This window comes from Heterodontus francisci, chromosome 5 (assembly GCF_036365525.1).
Source record: "Heterodontus francisci isolate sHetFra1 chromosome 5, sHetFra1.hap1, whole genome shotgun sequence".
In the NCBI taxonomy this organism is placed as follows: Eukaryota; Metazoa; Chordata; class Chondrichthyes; order Heterodontiformes; family Heterodontidae; genus Heterodontus; species Heterodontus francisci.
The window spans coordinates 155245624-155265313 of record NC_090375.1 but is presented as its reverse complement, the minus strand read 5'-3'; the positions used below and the strand labels follow the sequence as shown (position 1 = coordinate 155265313).

General features: G+C 42.9%; 1 protein-coding gene across 7 annotated transcripts in view; it reads right to left on the bottom strand.

Annotated features, from left to right (window-relative positions):
* Positions 1-19690, bottom strand: part of mlh1 (mutL homolog 1, colon cancer, nonpolyposis type 2 (E. coli)) — a 71874-nt gene that overhangs the window by 50840 nt on the left and 1344 nt on the right. For 5 of the 7 annotated variants that reach the window (XM_068032269.1, XM_068032271.1, XM_068032270.1 and 2 more), the window contains exons 2-6: positions 16895-16985; positions 11190-11288; positions 7690-7763; positions 6872-6944; positions 886-977 (exon numbers count right to left, since the gene is read on the bottom strand). In XM_068032269.1, the coding sequence (XP_067888370.1) occupies positions 886-977; positions 6872-6944; positions 7690-7763; positions 11190-11288; positions 16895-16985 (429 nt within the window). Of the gene's footprint in view, positions 1-885; positions 978-6871; positions 6945-7689; positions 7764-11189; positions 11289-16894; positions 16986-19690 lie in introns of those variants that run through there. The other 2 variants (XM_068032274.1, XM_068032272.1) reach the window with 2 other exon arrangements.

The following is a 19690-nucleotide window of genomic DNA, read 5'->3' as shown; positions in this document are numbered from 1 at the left end:
TGAAGAATTCCTCCCCCTTCAAGCCTTTTGCACTAAAACTATCCTCTCTAATATAGTGCTGCAAGGGCATTTACCTTCTCCTCAAAGCTGTCCTCTCCTCCCTTGAGTCTCCCTGGGGAAACCCTTCCAGCCATGGTTAAACATGTAAGACAGGTTTAATCTGAGACTCCCAGCCTTATAACATTTAAATGGACAACCCACCTCTTGAGAGGGGTTTGGCATCCCCTGTCCCACCTGTTAAACCCAGAAGTGGGCAGATTGGGGGTCAGTTTGAGATTTTTAAAATTTTAAATCTTATGTACTCCAAACTCACCCATTTTTGGAGGTTAAAATTACCCTGAATTTCAAACTTTGACAAACTGAGTAAAAAAATAAATGCAAGTACAGGTTACCGTATGTTGTCTGTTAAATGATGAACTTTAATTTCTTCTCCCTCCTTTATCCTTCAAGCAGTATGTTCCATTCAAGTACTTCCATTCAAACATACAGAATCAATGCCAATTCCTTCAGTCTAAGAAAATGACCCTCCCACCTAGCACCTATCAACTACACTTACCTATGAGCTGCTCTGTTTACTTATCTCAATTATGGCTCAAAGTCAGTTTACGGATATAAGTATTATCTTACTATTTCACTAGAGAACGTACGACCACAGATAGAGGCCACTCAGCCAGTCCAGTCTGTGTCAGTGTTTTTCTCTATTAGCCACTTAATCTAATCCTACTGTTTTGCTCCTTCCCCAGACCCTTCAAGCAACCAATTCCCTTTTAAAAGAATTGATGTGTTCGGTTTCAACCACAAAACAGAACAGATGATACTAACAAAGAGTCGCAGCAGAAGAATTTAGACAGGAAGGTTAAAGGTTATTATTAAAACTGCAACTACCTGCTCATAACTTCCACAATTCTGGAATACTCATCACTAGGATTTTTCAGAGCCTTCCTTCTTGTGGCAATATTGTAGAAAAGATCTTCCACCTGAAAGCAGATGTCAACATCAAGAACACCGCACTAAAAAATCCAGGAGCCAAGCAGAACAAGAGCCACTACAGCAGCCACAGCACCGAGAAACAACAGCTCGTTTTTCTTATATTGGTTAAGGGTAGCAAGGTGTCACATGAATCAAAAGCAGGTAAAATGGATTTGAGACCAGTTTAGTTATGATCTAACTGAATGGCATTACAGGCTTAAAAGACTAAATGATCTCCTCCTATTCTTATAAATTCCAGCCCTCATGTAAAATAAAGATAAAAACATTACATGGATATTTCAAACACGTTTCCCTACATTCCAGCAGTAACCACACTACAATAAAGTATTCCATTCATTGAAAAGCGCTTTGGGACATCCCGAGGCTGTGAAAGGCTCTTATTTGAAGTCTGTCTTGTTAATTGTATATTAATTGTGTTTACTTGTATTGTGATAAAATATAGGTATAATAGGAATAATTAGGAAAGAATATATAATTAATACATTACACTTTAGGAATAAAGATTCATTTAATACAATTAAAGATTGAATAAATTGTCAGTTTTCAAGATTCCCTGGATTCCCTTTTAAAATCAGGGTTAAAAATCCATCTCAATATCTCTGCTACATTGGAATGTGTAAAATAAAAGTTCACCTTTAGGCTAAACAGGCCTAGGAATAACATATTGATGTCCACATGCACTATTAATAAATTAATGGAATTGAGACACACTGTACATGGCACACACTAATACCTATAATCCTGATGAGCTGGCTTTTTAATACATAGCTAGGTCGTCTTAAGGTGGTGATACAGGATAGTACTAGAGGACCATTATCTGAATGATCAATCACAAATTGGAACATCACCTTTAAGAAACAGATGTTATGTGACCCCTGAGCTAACCCAAAAGAAAAAAAAGGTTACTGAAATGATCTGTTGACAAAAAGCTTTTAAGAATAAAACACAATTATGAAAATAAGTAACCAATAAACCAGTCATAGTGTTACTATAAAACACTACAAATATTTTGACCAGGTAAAAGCTCACAACTTCATAAGGGAATTCTCAACAATTAAATAATTAATAATAGTGAATGATACAACTTTATAAGGATAATGAAAAAGGAACATTCAAGGAGAGGCAACACCCACATTTGCAAGGGATGACCTAATCCTACTAGAAACAGTAAGCCACTTGTTTCATCTCATATCCGGCTGGGGATGTGTTGCTTCAACAATTGAATGTGCACGCTCCCCAGGCTGGTGCGCAGCAAACGTGCTTCTGCAAAGAAGTGTCCGCCCACCTTGGCTCCATTGAAGCCAGAGAGTGCATTATCTTCGTGGGAGATTTCAAATGCACCCTACAGGTGAGGGACCACTCTCGGATCCTGCACCGCCTGGCGGCAATGGTGAAATTAAGGGCCCTGGTCGGATTCTACAATTCAGTGGACGTCTGGTGAAATCTTCATCTCGACTCCAGCATTTTCACTTTTGAGATGTCTGGAGGAGGAAGGTCCAGAATTGACCACCTTTACATTTCTTAGGCAAACGTCTTCTGTGTCCCAGCGTTTTCCCTGCAGCCAGTGCCACGCGCAGACCACCGCCTGGTGAGGGCAGAGCTGACTCCATTCTGCGCACAGACAGGGTCTGCGTACTGGCATTTTAATAACCTGCTGCTGGAGGAGGAACAGTTCCGGGATATATTCCGTTGATTTTGGGCCAAGTGGAGAAGGAAGCAGGGATGCATCTGCTCCTTGAGGCTATGGTGGGATGTGGGCAAGGCTGAAGTCCGCATCTTCTGTCAGGAATACATGAGGGGGTCAACCAGGAGGCAGAAGGCGAAGGTCGGGAGGTTGGAGCAGGAGTTGCTCAACCTAAAGTCCAGTCTCACTCAGGCCATCGAAGACCCAGCCATGTGGAAGGTGTACAAAGAGAAAAAGGGCAGGACCCACAGCTTGTCGAGTCCAGAGGTGAGTTTGTGAAGTCACAGATCCTGTCCTTCCAAACCTGGACTGTGGCTCCCCCTTCTTCTATCGAGGGAAAAAAGGTAGGGGGTCCGTAAGCAGATCCTGGGGCTGCGGTCCAACAATGGATCCCTAGTCTTGGATCCAGAAGGCATCAGTGCTGAGGCCCAGGCCAATTATGGTGCTCTGCTTTCTCCGGATCTGTCCAGCAAGGATATTCACACAGTTTTGTGGGACAACCTGCCAAAGGCTCTGCTCAGCCTCGGGGAGCTGATGGATGCCATCAAGCGGCTCTAAAGCACCAAGTTCCCAGGGCTGGATGGGCTGTGGAGTTCCACTGGGCATTCTCGGATGTGTTGGGGGGGTAAATGTGTGTGGGTCCTGGAGGAAGGTCTGGCACAGGGCTATCTGCCCTGCTGCCCAAGAGGAGCGATTTGCGCCTGCTTAAAAGCTGGCACCCGGCGTCTCTCCTCAACTTTGCCAAGGTCACGTCTTCTTGCCTTGGCACCGTGCTGACCCTCCTGATCCACCCTGACCTGTCCGAAAAAGTCCAGGACCAGACAATCCACAACATCTATTTGTTCCGGGATCTGACCCACCATTCCCAGAGGACTGGCCTCTTTACCTGGACCAGGGGAAGGCGTTCAACAGGGAGGATCACGAATATTTGTTCAGGACTCTGCGGGCATTGGGATTCAGGTCACATTTCATCGCCTGGATCCGACATCTGTACAATGCTGCAGAGTGTCTAAGTAAGGTTAATGGGTCTTTGATGGTGCCCCTTCACTTCGGGAGAGGAGTTCATCAGGGGTGTCCCATGTCTGACCACTTATATACCATCTGCATAGAACCTTGCCTGTGCCTCTTGTGGAGCAGGCTGACAGTACCTGGCTCTGCACAGGCCAAGCTTGGAGATCGTCCTCTCAGCTCACGCTGATGACATGCTCCTCATGGTCACAGATCCCGTTGACCTGCGGAGGATGCACGAGTGCCAGCAAGTCTACTCCATGGCATCCTCCACCAGGATCAACTTGGAGAAATGTTCTGGACTCTTGGTGGGTCACTGGCGGCTGGACTCCCTGCCGGAAGAGCTCAGGCCGTTTTCTTAGACCACCTTCCACCTCCTCTACCTGGGAGTCTATCTTAAGCCTGGTCGGTGAACTGGCAAGAGCTGGAGGCCAAGGTCACCAATTGCCTAGGGCACTAGGCAGGATTGATCCTATAGGGGTTGAGTGCTGGTCATAAACCAACTGGTGTACATTTAGGCACTTTGAATCTCCCCCCGAGTTTATCACCAAGATACAGAAGAAACTAGTTGACTTCTTCTGTGACAAAAGGCAGCATTGGGTCTCTGCCACAGTGCTGAGTCTCCGGCTTAGGGAGGGTGGTCAGGTGCTGGAGTACCTTCGCACCCAAGCAGCAATTTTCCATCCTCAGACTCTGCAGAAATACCTGAATGTCAAACCTCCTCTTAGATGGTGTGCGCTGGCGACGTACTTCTTCCGCCAGCTGCATGGCCTCAACTACACACACAGTTCCTGTTTATAAATCTGCAGTGTCTCTGCGTCTCCTTGCAGAAGCTGCCTGTCTTTTACCAGGTACTGATCAGGGTCTGGAACATGGTCGCATCCAGCCGGAGGCCTCCCCATCAGGACTGGCAGCTATACCCCAGAAGCCGCTGCTCAGGAATCTGCACCTTGAGCAGTACAGGTTTGCATGGCTGGCGAGGGCGCTGGCTGCCAAGGTGACCAGAGTCAGGAACGTTCTGGATGGTGGAGGAATGGGCTGGATGTCACCGGAGGAGCTGACACAATGTGCATCTTTGTGTAGCGTCCAGCTTGCAGCCAAAGCCATTGAGAACCTTAAAAATATGGTGCTTGCCCTGCCTGCGTTCATGGTGTTGAAGTAGCTCAGGCATGTGGAAAGTCCCTTCCAAGCTGTCCTCCGTTCAGACTGGATTTCTCATCGGTGCCAGGCTCCAAAACCCCTCTCGGGACTCAGCCTCACAACCTCTCTTGCAAATCCTTTTCGTGTCATTCCACTCTGCACGGAGGGGTTGCCTGTACGAGCTGCTCTTGTAAACCCTCTACTTCCACGCCCCCACCGTCTGTCCAGACATGCCATGGTGCTCTATCCTGCTGTCCAGAGGAGATGGTAGCGGGGGTGGGGAGGGGGCTGGGGGGAGGTACTCTATGCGGAGTCCTCCCTTTGTCCATTGGGGATTTAGCGAGGGTGTTGCATGCAGCAGTTCTCTGCAATAGATTGTTAAGTCGATGCACCGACTCCCGGGCCACCTATAATTTCTGCAGCCTGGAGGAATCCGTGTTTCGCATTTATATAGAATGCACAAGATTGCAGCCCCTAATTGACTATCTGAGGGGGCTGCTCCTCAGGTTTTGGCTGTACTTCAGTCCCACACTCCTGATCTTTGGCCATCTAGTGCAGAGGGAGAGTGGGCAGATCAAGGGACTTCCTCATGGTACTGCTCCTGGGCCTGGCCAAGGTGACCATCAACAGGTCCAGACAGTGGGCAATCAAGGAGGTCTTTTGGCCCGATTGCCTGCCTCTCTTCCGCGGCTACAACCACGCCCAAGTGTCCCTAGAGAGGGAGCACGCAGTGTCCGCCGGTACACTTAAGGCCTTCTGCGACCAGTGTCCGCCAGGGGGACGGGAGTGCATCATCACCCCAGGGAATGTTATTTTAATTTGCATTGTTAAATTTCCTTTAAAGTTTTTGTTACCTTAAATTACTGGTGTCCCTTCAATATGGGCACTTAGTCCCTCCTGTTAACAGTAGGTTCAAAAGAGATACAAATAGACACAGACTAAAACTTAAGTTAGGAAGTATGCATTTGTAACATATAACTCTGTAAATAAGCATAAAAGTGTGTACAGATTGGCTCCAGCTCTATCCTTCACCAACTGGCTTTCTAGAATAGAACATGTCTTCCTAGAGATCCCTCAGAGGCTGATTGGTGTGACAGGGACTATCTTTCTATACATGTGCAACTTAATTGCAAAACAAAGATTTCCTAAGATAGAGAGAAAAGGGAGTTTAATACCATTTGAACATGGATCATTATTTAAAATGGCTGGAAATGGGAGTAAGCAGAGTCAGTTCTGTGGGCCTGAAATGGGTGTTCTTTGTACCACATGTGAAAACTGATACATTGGCCCAGCTGGCAGGTTTACCAGGCCAGAACAGGAGGCAGAAACTTGAAGGAAAATGCACTGACAGTCAATGGCACTGCAATAAGCTTAAAGGAGTATATAGACCTACCCCTAAGGTGGAACAGCAGAACTTTATATTTTTATAAAGACTTTACACACAAGTGACATAATCTGTCATCAGGTAGAGTATAAAGGCAAATAAATTCTCCTGAGCGTGAGCAAGTCAGCAGTCAATTTTGCATTCCAACTAATTTTCTTTGCCAATGGAAAAACAGATGCTCTGGCTACAACTGGATAGATAAAAGAGCAGAAGCAAGCGACAGCGATCCCACTCAGCTAGACAACAGAAGAGGTGATGGATGATGTGGGCAACTCTGTCAAAGGCTGCAAAGACAAGCTAGAAGGCTGGAAGGCCAATTCACCATGGGCACAGTCACAAAGGATGTAATTTATCACTGATTAAGGCTGATTCAGTGCTGTTGCAGAGCCAGAAACTTGATTGGAGAGATTCAAACAAGCTGTTGCAGGAAAAATGGACATGGATTTGGGAGCTGACAAGAGGACTTTGGAAGGGAAAGGGAGGTTGGAGATAGGGCAGTAGTTTGCAAGGACAGAAGGGTTGAGTTGGATTATGAAGGTAGTTTTGAAAGGGAGGGTTACATTACCAGAGAGGAAACAACAGGAACTGCATTGAGTAGTAAAACAAGCATATGAATAATCAAGGAAAAAAAAACCTGCAAGTTAAAATATTGAAGAAGGACTTACTGTGATTTGTGTACCTTGGTTTCCAGCACATGGTTTTGGAGAAGCCTTTAATCTCCCATCACAGTAGCTAGCTCTGAAGAACAAAGATTTTTTTTTTACAAAGGTAAGGTTTTACGTATTTTAAAAATGCATGCCCCATGCCTCATCATTGCCTCAAGCAAAAGAGCAGTTCAGAAACACTGGCTCAGATTTTATCACTCCATGCACCTGGCACACAGCTGCACCAGCTGTGGATACATATTGGGGATTTGGGTGTGGGAGGGGCAGCGGAGGTTCATGTGGCCTCTAATGCTATGTGCTGCTATTGTGCAAAGCTCCATATCTGGAGGTTAAGTTCTAAAATCTACCCTACTGTATCTTCATTGTTAAATGTGGTAATAAAGACACAACCACAAATAGCTCACTTTGACAACCAAGTGCTAAAAATAAAGGTGACTGAATGGTATAACGTTAACAGAAGGAAGATTTAAGGGCATATGACAAGGAAAGCCATTATGCAATGTAGTTGTTCACATTTTGGAAATATAGCGATTTTCAATGCTCTATATAAAGCCCTGTTGATCAGCCTGCCTGGATCACGTGTAGCTGCACGAGACTGTCCTGTGAGTACGTCATCACCACATCCTCATCTTCAGGTGGTGTGTGCGCGACAAAGGGTTGTGAAAAATAAATGCACAGATACTGGTGCCCTGAGATCACAAATTGGGAAACTACTGAAACGAACCCAATGATTTTCTGGCCATTCCCAGTGGGAATGCTCTGAAGGGCACTCATTTGTAAGCTGCACCCCAAAAAAAGTGAGTCACGAAACCATTTACCTGAATGCACATTTCCCATCAGCAGTTTTGGTTGTTACGGTGACATGTGCCACATGGCTTATGCTGGCAAGAGCCTAAAAAAAAATGAGCAAGTAGAATATTCTAATAAGATAATGCAATTCACTCTTAATATTTGTGTCAGCAGGCCACTTCACTGTATAATCATAACTCTAAAGGCTTTTAAGTTCAATAGCTAATATTAGGTACCCTAGAAATGTTTCAATAGACTTAACTGCCCATGATGTTCCTCAGCAAGATAATGAACAAAGATTTTTTCCAATGCACAAGATAGCAATGGACTTTAGAAACTCACTCCATACAGCCATCTAATGGTGCAAGCCCACAACTACACACAGTTGGTATAGAAAAATTGAGTGGGAATTGTTGCCATGGCAATTTACAATGCTAAATATTAGCACAAAAAAGTAACCCAAAAAAATGACAACAGGAAGCAAGATTTGGGGACAGAACGTGCAAGATTAACAGTAGCAGTTAGTATGGGTTATGCACTTCTTTCAGCCCAAGACTAATAGATATAAAGTTCCTTTTATGTCGTTCTTCAGCCACCAGCTCCTGTGGGGATACGGTGGCTTAGTGGTAATGTCACTGGACTAGTAATCTAGAGGTCCAAGCTAATATGCTGGGGATTATGGGTTCAAATCTCACTATTAAATTCCACCTGGTGGAATTTAAATTCCATCAATCAACAAAAAATCTGGAATTGAAAGCCAGTCGCAGTATTGGTGCCGTGAAGCTATCACTGATTGTCGTAAAAACCCATCTAATTCACTAATGTCCTTTAGGGAAGGAAATCTGCCGTCCTTTCCTGGTCTGGCCTACATGTGACTCCAGATCCACATCAATGTGGTTGACTCTTAGCTGCCCTCTGAAATGGCCTAGCAAGCCATTCAGTTTAAGGGCAATTAGGGATGGGCAACAAATGCTGGCCTTGCCAGCGATGCCCACATCCCATCAAAGAATTTTTTAAAAATGGGTCTTGCCAGTGGCCACATACTCACAAACTTCTCGATATTTTTTAAGCTTGCCCACCATCATATTCTGTAATGACATAACATCACAACATCGCTACGCCATGCTGCCTGCTAGTTAAAATGTCACAGCCAGTTTATGTATGCACAGAATGTTGGACCCCACAGTGCAACTGGTTTGCCAGAAGACCAGCTGCATATTAAATAGGGGAAAGCAGTGAAGTTAACTCGCTCTCCTGAGACCTAGACAGCTATGCAAATACAATTCAAGGATGCAGCATACCACTTCCAGAAATGATGGTGAACATGCCTTGCTTAACTGTGACACTAATCAAATCACTAGTATTTGCAGACCATAGAATCATGGAATGATACAGCGCAGGAGGTGGCAATTTGACCGATGGTGCATTTGCCAGTTGTTTGCTGCAGCTATCCAATTAGTTCTACTCACCCGCTCTTTCCCTATAGCCCTGTAATTTTTTTTTCATTTAATTATTTATCCAATTCTCTTTTTAATCTGCTTCCTCCACCCTTTCAGGCAGTGCACTCTAAATCACAACAACTCGCTCCCTAAAAAAATCTGCATGTCACCTTTGGATTCTTTTGCCAATCACTTTAAATCTGTGTCCTCTGCCCTTCTGCTAATAGAAACAGTTTCTTTTTATTTATTCTATTAAACCCATTCATGGTTTTGAACAGATAAATCAAGTACCACAATGGGCTAAAGATACTCAAGTTCTACGGCAGAATAAATGTTATAGCAAATTTTGTATATATTTCACTCATTTTGTGCTGACCATTTAATTCATCTACTTTAATATTCAGGCTAAGAGTGTGTTCACATTGAGACTGGTGCTTAGCTATTTTCATCCCCTTCTCCAATAGAAGAATTGTAGGATTAGAATTGGCCCATTAACTACAACAGCTTCTGTTCTTCCTAAACTTGACTTAGGCTAGAGGGCAAAACAAAGACACTGAGGGGAAAAAATTGGGCCAAGGGTTTAAAAGTAGCTGCAAAGGCCTGCTAAAAATGGACTGATTGTCTGCCCCCTCCTCCTGGTGAGCTGGGCTAACTCAGCATCAGCTTGACAATTGGAACATCTGAGGTTCATCAGAATAACAATACTGAGAGAAGGCTGCAGATGTTCAACTGAAATTGTGAATTCTGCAAAGCAATTGTGGAGGGCCCAGAGGAACAATTTACAGCAAACATTTAATTCACTGAGAAAGGAAAACATGCATTTTTAGAATGCTTTATCACATCAGGATTTCTCAAAATGCTTCACAAACAGTGCTGTCATTGTTGTAGGCAAACACAGCAGTCAATTTTCAGGACCACTTAGTCTGTTTTTGGCAGTATTGGTTGAGGGAAGAACGTTAGCCAGCACACCTGTGAAAAGTGCAATGGGACCTTTTACATCTACCAGAACGGGCAGATGGGGTCTCAGTTTAATGTGTCACCTGACAAGACAGAAACCTATAATTATTAAGATGGTCATGTAAACAAGTTATAACCAAGTGCAGAAATAACACTTCCTCCAAATACTCTTCCCTTCAAAACAACATTTCCTCAAAAGGAAAACATTTGTAAGATGTCAGACAGGAGATCCTACACAACTAGGTCAAGAATAAATTCTTCCTCTTTTTTAAGCTGCAAGTTGTGCCATTTGTACAATTCCAAAGGTGTTGCATCAAAAAAAGAGGCTAGCTGTTCAAAATGTGAGGTAAATTTACATGGTTTATAAAGACAGACCCAATAAAGTTAGGTAGACAAGTGGCAATGCTGGTAAGAAAAAAAAAGACTTGCATTTATATATTGTTTTTCACAACCACCGGAGGTCTCAAAGCGCTTTACAGTCAATGAATAAAGTACTTCTGAAGTGTAGTCACTGTCATAATGCAGAAAACGCAGCAGCCAATTTTGCGCACAGCAAACTCCCACAAGTAGCAATGTGATAATGACCAGATAATCTGTTTCGATGATGTTGATTGAGGGATAAATATTGGCCGGGACACCAGGAATAACTCCCCTTCTCTTCTGCAAAATAGTGCCATAGGATATTTTACACCCACCACAGCAGGCAGATGGGGCCTCAGTTTAACATCACATCTGAAAGACGGCACCTCCGACAGTGCAGCACACCCTCAGTTTTGCACTGGAGTGACAGCCCTATTTTTTGGGCTCAATTCCTGGAGTGGGATTTGAATCCCGAACCTTAGGACTCAGAGGCAAAAGTGCTATTAACTGAGCCACAGCTGACAGTGTGATTGCAAGATTAGAGAACATAATAGTTAAGCCTTCTTTGGAGTTTACTTGTGTTTAATTGTCTTCCTCAGGAAACTGAAATACGTTAGGAAGAGGCCATGAAATGCAGGTTGCTCACGAGATACTGGGGAATGAATTTAATAGCCTGGATGGCCTTTTCCCTTCCACACTTTACTGTACACTACAACTATAACAGTTTTCAAATTTATTTTAATCATAGAAGAACAATCAATTTCCACACATACCTCTCCTCTAAATCCATAAGTAGCAATGCTAGCGAGATCTTCAAATTTCTGTAGCTTGCTTGTGGTAAATCTTTCACAAAGTATTTCCAAATCTTCCTTCTATTTATGGATAAAAGACAAGTTGGGAAGGGGAAACCCAAATGAAAAACACATTGTGCTGACATGTGTAAATTGTCCAGGCCAAAACTGATACAGACTTGTGAGCCAACTATCTGGTTCTACAAGGTGGGAGGAGGGTGTCAAAGACTACATTGCTAACATGGCAAGAACCACCTCCTAGCATCTTGTAATAATCAGCTGTCTTCGTTCTACTCCCAATCTTCCTCCCTAAACCTTTCTACCTCTCTCGCGAACTTTTACATATGATTCCCTTCTTTCCACTTTGTGCAGTCACTGTAGCATGCAACCTACCAGCCCAAGAGGGCAAACTAAGATATTGCCAAAAATAACCCAGTGGAATTGGTGCACTAACTTTCTTTCTGACCATGAAGAAAACAATTTGTAATCCATTCTACAACTTGTGTGTGGAAAGGACTATGGGTATAATCCTGTTCTCTTGCACAGCATGATGTTTGCCTTTTTAAAGCTACAATAATCAACCTTTTTAATTGTAAACCACTCCTTCAAGTGACTGTAAATTGATTTATTTTGTCCATTTACAGATCAGCTTTTCATTAGTAACATAGCATGATGTAAACTTGGTTCCATTTGTTTTAAAGCCACTATAAAATGGCATCATACCAACATCAACAATTAACAGTCTTCGAAAAAGTGTTAGGACCAAGCTTACACCAGGACCATGGTTTCACCGATGGCATTTAATGGTATCTGAAATCTATCCTAAAAACAGACAAAACATTGTCCTACACAACAGCCACCCAGATGGCTATAATTATGCCACTGTTCCCATTTACTTCAGCAGTAGCTTGAAGGGGCAAATGAGGGAATAGACAGGACAAAGAAGGAAAGGGTGGGAGAGAAAAGGAAAAAACAAACCGTCAGTTGTCCTGGTCCTGTAGTTTTTTTTTCCGGGAATATGCAGTTTGCCTTTAAGGCTTGCAAGGAATCAGTATTGCTTTAAGAACCAGCAAGCCTCAGGAGTTATAGGAAAGTGCATTTTCGTTGCCTTAGAAACAGCCATATGGAGACTGCGATTCAAAGGGTGCATTCTCGTTACCATAGAAACAGCCACTGGGAGTGAGTCTCATGCGATACATTTGTTACAATTCAATTTTGAACTGGCTTTTTAGTTGAAGACAGTTTGTTCTAACAGAACACACAGACACAGAGGACACAGCTGTGATAAGCACACCTGAAAAAGAGCTCGCAACCATTTAAACTGAAGGAAGAAGATTTTAGTCTGTTTAATTATTATCTCTCAAAATTCTAAAACATCAAGCCAAAGCAGAGATCTCTGGTAATTTAAACTGAAGAAAGGGAATTTAGACTGTGGCAATCTTTTATCCCTCAAAAACTCGAAAGTCAGATTGATTCTGTTGAAAGTGCTTGCAAGTCGTTAGTTGTTGAAATTCGCTGCAGAAGGAAAGCAACATTCTGTGAGGACTTCCAGCAACATTCTGTGAGGGCTTCAAGCACCATTGGACTGTAAATTTGCAAGGACTCTAATTTTTTCTCTTTTAAATGTTTAGATCTTCATAGTGTTTAAGAATTTAGTTCTTCTAATTAAAGAGTTAATTTGTTGATTTAAAGACACCTGGTTTGGCTAGCCTCATTCGGGGGTTAATAGATGGTATAATTTGGCTGGGTCTTTCTTTAATTTGGAAAGTTGTAAATGATATGTTAGGCGATCTGTGGAGCAACGGGATTGAATTATCAGTGCGTTTCTCCCACCACAATCAGAATCATATATTTTGATTGGGGGCTTTGATTGGAGCGGTCTGTCGTAACACAGTTTACAAAGAGAAAAAGCCTGAAGCGAACATAAAAGATTGAAAACAGAAAATGAATGATTACAAGGAACAAAGTAATCAAAAGCTGGAAAATACAAGAAAAGGAAATGAAAAACTAATATTTGGGGCAAAGGAGAGAGGATTAGAAAGAGAATGTAGTCAACAGTGTAGTTTTTAATAGATGCTGGCCCTGCAATATTAAGCTAGTAAATCTTTCTGTCCCACCCTTGTGTAGATTGATGGACACATAAGTGACTATAATGGAGGCGTCTTTTAGGGTTAAAGAGTGACAAAGTTACATTGCTGCAAGGGCTGTGTCTATAAGCCAGGCTTGATGAGGAGAGGGATCAAATATTTGCCAGAACCTGGAAAGTGCAGTCAACAATCAAATTTACTACATCCTGAAGGCAACATGTACTTTCAATGGGGGTAAATGTTTGACAAACTATAGTGGTTGTACTGGGAAAAAGTACACAACAATGATTGTTCCATTAGTTATAGATATCAGTTACCAGAGACGAGCAGTTATAGCAACCTTCTTACAATGCAATGGCCTGTTAACTCAATCACAGGCCCTTTGTAGCTCAGACAATCCAAGTCCTATGCACATGTCTTATTCGCTGGTTAATGCTGTTTGAACTTAGTGGGCCTGGATGTTAATTAAAGACTGGTCTTCACCCTGCTGCTTCACAATATTATCAAATTGAGAGATATGGAACGAAAATTTTAAGTTTCTACACTGCCCACAGATACAAAATGTTTGGACATTCACTGTGCTTGCCAATCAGTTTAACATGCATGATATCTTCTTGTTGAAATTGTTATTACTTCAGGAAGACCCAGGGAGGAATTCTACACTTCATGAACCAATGTCCAAACAGAAACTAACTTCTATTACAGTAATTGGACAGATTAGAGTGGGTGGGGGTGAGGCAGTTGTCACACTGTTGTACTCAATACTGCATGCAATGCTGTATCCTTACTCTGACCTGGATCCTCGTGTTGCTTTCAAGGTGCACATTCCCACTAGTATACAGAATCACAGACATTTACAGCATTGAAGGAGGCCGTTCAGCCCATCGTGTCCACGCCGGCCGACTGCAGCCATCCAGCCTAATCCCACCTTCCAGCTCTTGATACGTAGCCTTGTAGCTTACGGTACTTCAAGTGCACATCCAAGTACTTTTCAGATGCTGTTATGAGGGTCTCTGCCTGTACCACCCTTTCAGGCAATGAGTTCCAGATCCCCACCATCCTCTGGGTGAAAAAGAAATTCCCCTTGACTCCCCTCTAAACCTCCTACCTTTTACCCTAAATCTATATGCCCTGCTTTAGACCCTCAACATAGTAGAATAGGCCCTTCCTATCCATTCTATCTAGACCGCTCATAATTTTATACACTTCAATTAGGTCTCCAGTCAGCCTCCTTTGTTCCAAAGCAAACAACCCGAGCCTATCCAATATTTCCTCATAACGAAAATTCTCCAGTCCAGGCAACATCCTCATAAATTTTCCCACCACTGAGGTTAGCCTGACTAACCTGTAATCACTCGGTCTATCCCTTTCCCCTTTTTAAAACAACGGTACAAGGTTAGTTGTCCTCCAGTCCTCTGGCAGCACACATGTAGTCAGAGGGGACTGGAAAGTGATGGTCAAAGCCTCCGCTATTTCTTCTCTTGCTTCCCTTCCCTTCATCCAGGTGTGGGGATTTATCCACTTTCAAAGAATACATTTTAAGAATTCCGCACCCTCCGTGCCTTTCACACTAATTCTATCCAGTTAATATTAGAGTAGAGGAAATTCCCTCACTATTACTGCCCTATTGTTTTTGCACTTCCCGGGGATTTGCCTCCATATTTGCTCTATCTTCCTCTGACTTTTGGGTGTCTATTGTACACTCCCAGTTGTGTGACTGCCCATTTTTTGTTCTTCAGTTCAACCTATATGATCTCATTTGATGATCCTTCTACCATATCATCACTCCTCACAGCTAAATTGTCTCTTTACTAAATATTGCAAACTCTGCCCACCCCCCCCCCCCCCACCCCGCTTTTTATCCCCCTCTCTGTCTTGTCTGAAAACCCTGGAAGCAGTAATGTTGAGCAGCCATTCCTGCCCATCTTTCAGCCATAAGAACATAAGAAATAGGATGTCTCAACAATTGCTACATCATACTCCCATGTGTCAATCTGTGCTCTCAGCTCATCTGCCTTATTCCCTAGACTTCTCGCAGTGAAGTATATGTCATTTAGCACTGCCAAAGTCCTCTGTTCCCTCTGTCTTCCAAACATGCTTACAAATCTTCTGCTTTCCATTTCCAACTTTTCTTCTCCTCCTTCTGAATCTACCCTAGGTTCCCAATCCCTTTCTCAGCTCTCCCCAACAGCATTAGCAAAACCGCCTGCAAGGATATTAGTCCCGGTCCTATTGAGTTGCAACCCATCTGGCTTGTACAGGTCCCACATTCCCCAGAGGTGGTCCCAATCCCTCAGGAATCTAAAGCCCTCCCTCCTGCACCATCTCTCCAGCCACGTATTCAAAGCTCTTCCTTCCTATTTCTGTACTCACTAGCATGTGGCACCAGAAGTAATCCAGCATTAATTCAGGTCCTGCTTTTCACTCTCTCTCCTCGCTCCCTAAACTTTGGCTTCAGAACCTCATCACTCTTTCTGCCTGTGTCATTGGTGCCGATAAGGACCACGACCTCTAGCTGTTCACCCTCCCGCCTTAGAATGTCCTGCAGCCGCTCAGTGATATCCTTGACCCTGGCACCAGGGTGGCAACTGTCTGTTCCCCTCACTATCAAATCTCCTACCACTGTTACTTTTCCACTCTTCTTCCTCTCCCACCCACCCTGTGCAACTGAGACACCCATGGTGCCATGGAAATGGCTCTGCCTGCGTTCCCTAGAGGAACCATCATTCTCACCAGTATTCAGAACTGAAGACCGGTTGGACAGCGAGATGCACTCATGGGAACCCTGCCCTGCCATTCCTTCTGGCGATCAGGCATTCCCTTTCTGGCTCCACATTTTTAAGCTGCAGGATGACCACCTCCAGAAATGTGCTATCCACGAAGCTCTCAGCCTCGCAGGTGCCCCGTAGTGACTGCAGCCACCAATCAAGCTCAGAAACCTGGAGCTCGAGCAGCTTTAGATGACGACACTTCCTGCACATGTGGTTGTCCAGGTCACGAGAAGGATTCAGGATTTCCCACATGGCACAGAATGTGCACTCCACAGCTGAGGTACCCTGCCATACCTCTATTTTCTAGAACACACCAGCTACTTACCAATCGGCTCCTTCCCTGGTTGTGATGTCACTAAAGCTCTTTTGCAGATGTTGCTTTTGTTGTTGGTGATTTCGCTGAAGGCTCTCCACCCCCTCCAACCACCAGCCCCCACCGCGCTTTAACTCCTTGCTTGCTGAACTCAGTCTCCACCCAGGTCCGCTGCCGCTGTTGTCAGTGAATCTCTCAAGAATATAGATAAACACCCCCTTGCCCACCTAATTAATGCTTCTAGGCTTCAATTCTCAGGTCTCGCTGTTTCCCATTCCCTCATTGGACCGCTCATTGTTTTGTAAAAGACCAGAACAGCAACTCTTCCCTCATTGTGCCAATTTCCCTCACTCACCAAATTCCCCAAGTTAAGTACTCTGTTGAAGCAGTACACCATTGAGCTGGGCTCCATGCTACTTAATTCCTTGGCATTTTTATGTAATGTTTGTGAAATTTCATGTCAGATGGCTGTAAACAGATGCAAGATTCTTTTGCCTACTTGTTAAGAGATCTTACCCTGACACCGGTCCCATTATCCTGGATCTGAATCAACTTCAGTCCACCGTCCTTTACAGTGACTTGAATATTTGTAGATTTGGCATCCAAACTGTCAACAAAAAATGACCCTGTTATCACATCACACCCAAGATAATTAGTTAATTCTGGACAAAACTAATTTTGTCCTGAATTAACCCTGAACATGCAAGTGAGTTACAATACTATTCACCAGACAAGCCATAGATTGTAACTATCACAGAGGCAAGGCACATGCAAGATAGATATCTCAGACTGATTTCCCCCCTACTTATCATAGGACTTATTCTGCAATTATCTTAGGATTCTTGATGCACCAAAATCTAACTTATTTATATTGTGGAGCAAATCTCACAGTGGTGGTAGCAATCACAAGCTTATTTAAAATTTCCATTTCCAACTTCACCTGGTTATTACTGTTATGAGAGTGCTTCAATTATTTAAAAAAAAAGTTTTTAGGGCTCATTTAAATAGTGGAAATCGATTCATTTGGAAGTCTGAAGAAATGCTGGACTTTGTTTTTTCACTGGGGTCATTGAAAGGACAAATGACTGTGAAAACAATTACTGGAAGAACCAAGGAGTGCTGAAAACAACCTTTACTGGAGATCACCTGCCTTAAGATAAATAAACAACAGGAACCTTGAACTAAAGGGAGATGTTTACAGAGAAGCCACATGTCAAGGTTTATGGAGGTCAGGAGGTTAACTTTCTGTTTGGGGTTTGGATATTGTTTTCTGTTCAGTTGGGGTGTGAACTGTTTTGAAGACGGTTGAAGATCAGCCTGTCAAGGAGAAAACACCCAATTGATTTCTTTCCTCCTGTCGCTGAAAAAACCCAGCGTATTGTGTGATAACCAAAACCCTTGATGCCACATTTCTCCTGAGAAGCTGGAAAAAACCTGTCAGATTAATTCACGATGCCGCCTGAAAAGAACTGCCCCAGAAAAAATCCCAGTGACCTCTCTACACATACTCAGCCGCCAGACCAAAAGGGACAACTGGCATCTTTCCATATCTTAAAAGCAAAATACTGCGGATGCTGGAAATCTGAAATAAAAACAAGAAATGCTGGAAATACCTGAAACGTTAACTCTGCTTCCCTCTCCACAGATGCTGCCAGACCTGCTGGGTATTTCCAGCATTTCTTCTTTCCATATCTTTTTTTCTCTTCAAGAATTAGCAAGTATTTGGCCAGAGTGTTCTTTTTTGTGTTTGTTTTTGTAACAGAGCTCTACAGAGAGAATTTCTTCATTTTTTTCAGTGTGTGTGTATGCTTGTGTGTGGAGGATTTAAACGAGGAAGTTTCACATTTCAATCTGTGTGCTAATGCTTTGCTTCATTACTGGATAAGTCTTGTTTTTATAATAAACTGCTAATTTTGTTGTTTATTAAAGAAACCTGGTTGGTGTATTTTATTCTGGGATAAAGAGTACATGATTGACCGTATCAGTAACTGGGTAAACATTTTAAATATATATGTTGTGACCTGTGGAGAAGTGGGACTAGAAAAGACAGTGCACTCCTCCCACTACTAACTTTCTGTAGGTTACGAAGTATACACATTTTGTCGATATACAGATACCTCAGGAAAAGACAGAGGTAGTTCAGTACAGGATACTTAATATGAAGAGTTGATTTCAGCCATAACTCCTGAATAGGGACCCATTCAAAGTGTTTGGAACAGATCAATGAGGTTTGTTACTTAATTCAAACAAAAACATCCTGTTTACAGTACTTAATTGTTTGACAGCTGGATGCGTGTTTGTCAAATACCATTTTCAGTCCTGCAGGTGGCTCACGACCTCATCCAGTAATAAAACATGCAATGTTAGATCCTCTGGTTTTGAGGCATCGTCAGAGTTTGTTTGTTGGGACTCAACAAATCTACAAAATGACACTTTCAGCCAGTCACAGAAAGAATTCACACTTCTGTTTGGGGGTTAGGATTTATGCAAGTGAGTAAATTGTTCCAGAGCACAATTAATATACGAGTGGGGGTACTGCTCTGGTTACTAGATGTAGTTATGTCAGAAAATATTATTTTTAAAGACATTTATAACATTGATCTCACTAATTATGTTCAGGATGTGATGTGGAGATTGTGGAATACAGAATACTTCCAAATATCTCTGAGCTGGGAACTGTCTGTCTTCCTCAAGTGTAGGAACAGCTATTTAACACATTCCCATTGAGTATGTGATTTGTATTCACTACACGAAAAGAAATTAAAATCTATCTACTCTTAAAAAAATGAAAAAAAAATTTTTTTTTGACATATTTGTAGTGATATCGGTCTTTCTCTCTCTCTGTGCAACATGACCTTTGAAGCAGGACACCAGACGTGCTGCATGATGTCAAGATGTCTCGATCAAAAAGGAACAACTGAGAGGGTATGAATATTACATTAGCACCTTGACAGCAGAACACAAAATCAAAAGGTGACATTTCCTCATGGCGTGCGTACAATTATACCCCACAGTGTCCAACATTCCACAACTCACGGGGAAAATGGGTGACTAATTTCCAAGGTCGATTAATGCCATTTTGTAACAAGCTACTGTTAGCTATGGAGAATGGTGGCGCAACTGTGTTTGAAATGGGAGGGTGGGGGTGGAAAATATATATTTGGGGAAATTACAGAATTTGGAGCAAAAAGCAGAATCCATACCAAAAGAAAAATGGGGCTGGGGTGGAGTCAGCACATCCCAGCAAGTAGTTGCACCTGTAAGAACAAGTAATGGCAACTGACTACTAGACATTGTATCTATAGGAAAGGA